Genomic DNA, 4,714 nt, shown 5'->3' with positions numbered 1-4,714 from the left:
TCCCTCCAAAATGATGCCAAATCATCCTTTCCTCGGAAAGTGGTTCCCCGATTGTTGACACCTGACCCTGGTCTGTTGCTGCGAGTGTAGATGTTCAGTTCTATACAGCTGTGCTCTGAAAAGGTGATCTGAACTCGTTTTGTTTTCTGAATGGACCGCTTCTGCTGCGAGAGGAGGGAACGGCGTCAGAGGCTGGACCCGCTGCCAGTAAGGCCGCCTGCTGGCGGGCGGGTAACTGTGGTGAGCACGGTCTCTGGAGCCTCAGTGTCTCCATTTGTAGCATTCGCATTCCTGGTCCAGAGTTTCATCCACGTGAACAAAAGGGACGCACCGGGACAAGCCGCTGGCCCCTCCCGCCTCCCCAAGTTGGGGGACGCCTGCCCCCGGGGTGCCCTCTCCATCTGGAGACGCACGAGGTGACAGCGAGCACACAGCGGCGGATCCGGGGCTTCCAACGCTCACCCCGCGGGGCCACCCCAATGCATACCCCTCGTCCCTCCCTCGCCCCATCCTGGGCTCAGCTACCCCCTCCACCCCCCCGCCCCGCCTTCCTCAGCCCCGCCCCGCCCCCCAGCTCCCCCCGCTCCCGAAGCGCATGCGCCACCCGGGGAGCGTGTGTTTATAAAAGTCCAGCTTCGGCCAGAAACTTCAGTCCGTTGGCTGCGGCGGCAAATAGCGAAGTGTTCTCAAGGACTTGGATGTTTTTATGGTCGCTCCTGTAGAGCAAGCGGTTATCATGGACGGCTTCCATGTAAGTCCAATTTCAGCCTGTTTTGTTTGTTTTTCCTTAATTAATCAAACATAGGCACTTAGAGCGCGGCCCCACTCGGAGCGGGCAGAAGCGTCCAGGACATGGGAGGGCGTGTGACCGGGGGCATGGGCAGGAGTTTGGGGCGCGTGGCTACGTGGGGGTTAGGGATAGGGTTGGAGTCTTTTTCTCTGTGAGCGAAGGAGAAAAGCTAGGAACCCCTGTTGTGGTGGCTGCACGTGTCTCCCCGGATCCCTGCGGCGCGCAGCGGGCTTGCGCGCTGTTTGCAAACAAGACGTTCCGTGCACCAGTGCAGGGAAGGGGCGCCCCGCGCTGCCCCGGGGAGCCTCTTCAGGGGGTCTCCTCCTCGGGGGAGCGGGGTTTCTTTGGTGCGAATTCCGTGGGATTCGGACTTAGAGGTGGGAGGCAGCGAGCGCCCCAGGACTGAGGTCCCGGAGGAAGACTGCGCCCCGGTTAACTTGGGGCAAAGGCACGGGGCGCGCGTTCCCTGAACTGCGGGGCGCGGAGCGGTGCCAGCGCCGGGCGCAGGGAGCGGCGGGCGGGAAGGGGGTCTGAGCATCGCCCGCAGCTGGGGGGGGGGGGGGGCGGGAGCAGTGCGCGAGCCTTGGGATTGAGGGGGTCCGAAGCGCCGCGCGTGAGCGCTGGGGTTGGGGGTTTGGACAGGGCGAAGGTCGAAGGAGCACTTATAAGCAGCCCCGCGCGGCTGCACCCCTTCCCGAGGTGGGTGCGAGGGAGGCCGGAGGGCGGAGCGACGGTCTGGGGGCTCCCGGACGGCCCGCCGCCGCCGCGGCGCAGACGGGCAGGTGCAAGTGGGGAGACGGTTTGGCTCTCACTGAGCCCAGTGGCGCTGTTTAACCGTCGGTGGTTTCCTGGAGGCTTTTGAAAAACCTCTTGCTGGGGAGGCTCTTCTTTCCCCCCAGCGGCGCGCAATTCAAAGGCGCTAGCCGCGGAGCCGCCCAGTCTCTCCCCCCGCACCCAGGCGGGCAGCGCCTGGCGCAGGGCGGGGCGGGTCCCGGGGAGCCGCTGCCCGCAGGCGGGAAGCTGGAGCGGGGCGGAGGGGGAGCGGGGCGGGGGGAGAGAACGCAGGGGCCTCTGAGCTGGACCACCCGGCCCCCAGCGCGCCCTCCGCTTGGAGGCGTCCAGCTGCAGACCTCGACCCCATTAACGGGATCAGTGTGAGGGAGGGGGGAGCGACCCGGGAGGGTGAGGAAATGAAACTTGGGGCGAGTACCACGGGTGTAGTCCCCGTGACCTTCCCCTCCCGGGATGGTGCTGCTCCGTCACTCCCCACGCACCAAAGGATAAATGTGGATTCTCTAAGGCCCCCAGGAGCTTCAGCTGGGGGACCACAGGGGTTCCTCACTTCTGACACCCCACCCTTTGCTTTAAGGCTGCGTTCTCCCTCCCTATCACATGTTGCTTGAAGTACGGGATGGTTTGTGTTTAGACAAGTGATAAATGAGGGGAAAGCAAAGTTTTGTGCTTTAGAATAAAAAAGTCTGGAATCTTTGGGTCTCACACACACACACTCCTTCCTCCTGGCGAAACTTCATGCAGAAAGTTAACCCTTGCTCCTCAGAACCCACCCTGGCTGGAGTGGCCTCTGTTTTGTTTTGTTTGTTTGTTTTCTCTGAAGTTTTTTTTTTTTTTTTTTTTCCCCTAACCTCTAGTGGGCGGAGCAGAAGAGTTAGCAAAGACATGACTTTGAAACCTTCTGAATCTCCTCACCCTTTTGTTCAAAACCAAGAATTTTGTAATTGGCTCTGCTAAAGAGGACTCTAATGAAGTGACTTCGGGAGGAGGGTTCTAGGATTCTAGAATATTTTTCTTGTGCTCCATATTCCCCAGTACTTCGGTAGGAGCAGAATTTACTGAAGAAGGCTGGTCTAGGTTGGGTCTTAAAAATTACTCTCTTAAAATAGCAGAAATGTGTTTTTTTAAGTGGGGGGATATCTGCTGAACTTGAAGTTGAATGCCTATTCCCTTGCCTCCTTTGCAGATATACACATCAGATAACGACACATTGGAGGACGCGGGTTCGGGTGACTATGACTCCATGAAGGAGCCCTGCTTCAGAGACGAGAATGCCCATTTCAACCGGATCTTCCTGCCCACCATCTACTCCATCATCTTCTTGACTGGCATCGTGGGCAATGGCCTGGTCATCCTGGTCATGGGCTACCAGAAGAAACTGAGAAGCATGACAGACAAGTACAGACTACACCTGTCGGTGGCAGACCTCCTCTTTGTGCTCACTCTTCCCTTCTGGGCAGTTGATGCTGTGGCAAACTGGTACTTTGGAAAGTTCCTGTGCAAGGCTGTCCATGTCATCTACACAGTCAACCTCTACAGCAGTGTCCTCATCCTGGCCTTCATCAGCCTGGACCGCTACCTGGCCATTGTCCACGCCACCAACAGCCAGAGGCCAAGGAAGCTGTTAGCTGAAAAGGTGGTCTACGTTGGTGTCTGGATACCTGCTCTCCTGCTGGCTATTCCCGATTTCATCTTTGCCAACATCAAGGAGGCGGGTGACAGGTATGCTTGTGACCGCTTCTACCCCAGTGACGTGTGGCTGGTGGTGTTCCAGTTTCAGCATATCGTGGTCGGCCTTGTCCTGCCGGGTATCGTCATCCTGTCCTGCTACTGCATCATCATCTCCAAGCTGTCCCACTCCAAGGGCTACCAAAAGCGCAAGGCCCTCAAGACCACCGTCATCCTCATCTTGACTTTCTTTGCCTGCTGGCTGCCCTACTACATCGGGCTCAGCATCGACTCCTTCATCCTCCTGGAAATCATCAAGCAAGGATGTGAGTTCGAGAACACTGTGCACAAGTGGATTTCCATCACCGAGGCCCTGGCCTTTTTCCACTGCTGCCTGAATCCCATCCTCTATGCCTTCCTTGGAGCCAAATTTAAAACCTCCGCCCAGCATGCACTCACCTCCGTGAGCAGAGGGTCCAGCCTCAAGATTCTCTCCAAGGGAAAGCGGGGTGGGCATTCTTCTGTTTCCACTGAGTCCGAGTCTTCAAGTTTCCACTCCAGCTAACGCTGATATAAAAGACGTTTTATACATGAAAGAACTTTTTTTTTTAAGTTACACATTTTTTTTTCAGATATAAAAGACTGACCAATACTGTACAGTTTTTATTACCTGTTGGATTTTTTTCTTGTGTTTAGTTTTTGTGAGGTTTTAATTGACTTATTTATATAAATATTTGTTTGTTTCATGTTGATGAGTGTCTAGGCAGGACCTGTGGCCAAGTTCTTAGTTGCTGTATGTCTGGTTGTGGAAGTTGTAGAAAAAGGAGCTGAACATTCTAGGATGTGCAGTGAGTCACTTAAGCTAGAAATGATCCTCAGCTGTTTGTGTATAAATAATCTCTCCATTCCAGTGGAAGTTTCTTTGCCTGTTCTGAAATTGTTTGGTTACACTATGTGATTTTTCTGCTGTAGAAGATGGCCCTTAGAGCAAATCCTGAAGTAGAAATGCTGGTTTTTCATTTTTTTTTCAGGAGTGGGTTGATTTCAGCACATATTATGTACAGTCTTGTTTTAAGTTGTTAATAAAAGTACATGAAAAACTTACTTAGTTTTATGTTTTATGATTTCCGTTGCTATTCCTTTAGTTGGCAGAAGTAAAAACAAACAAACAAACAAAAAAAAACAATGGGTACATTTATGGCATGCCAGGTTCTCTCCTAGGTATATTATTTATAATATTTTACTTAACCCTAGTCACAATTCCTACAATGGCTCTGGTTCTAGTATATGATTACTTGCCTATTACGGAGCAGGAAACCAAAGCACAGAAAGTCGAAGTGACTAAGTCAAAGTCAATTGGTAAGTAGCACAGCCAATATTTCAAACAGGTAAGATAATTTCAAAATCTGAAGACTCAACCACTGTTAACATAGAAATTAAGAATTGTCCAGTCAATACCTATTC

The 4,714-nt window shown here is 53.4% G+C and overlaps 1 protein-coding gene across 1 annotated transcript; it reads left to right on the top strand.

The window, feature by feature from the left end:
* Nucleotides 1–622: 622 nt before the first annotated feature.
* Nucleotides 623–4,354, top strand: CXCR4 (C-X-C motif chemokine receptor 4). Its single transcript, XM_084892520.1, has 2 exons — nt 623–751; nt 2,769–4,354. Exons 1-2 carry the CDS (start codon nt 707–709, stop codon nt 3,813–3,815), a joined length of 1,092 nt encoding a protein of 363 aa, XP_084748646.1. The 5' UTR covers nt 623–706; the 3' UTR covers nt 3,816–4,354.
* Nucleotides 4,355–4,714: the final 360 nt, after the last annotated feature.

This window comes from Pipistrellus hanaki (assembly GCF_964339955.1).
Source record: "Pipistrellus hanaki genome assembly, chromosome: 8".
Classification (NCBI taxonomy): domain Eukaryota; kingdom Metazoa; phylum Chordata; class Mammalia; order Chiroptera; family Vespertilionidae; genus Pipistrellus; species Pipistrellus hanaki.
Note: the sequence above shows the minus strand (reverse complement) of the source record. Positions and strands in the feature narration are given on the sequence as shown.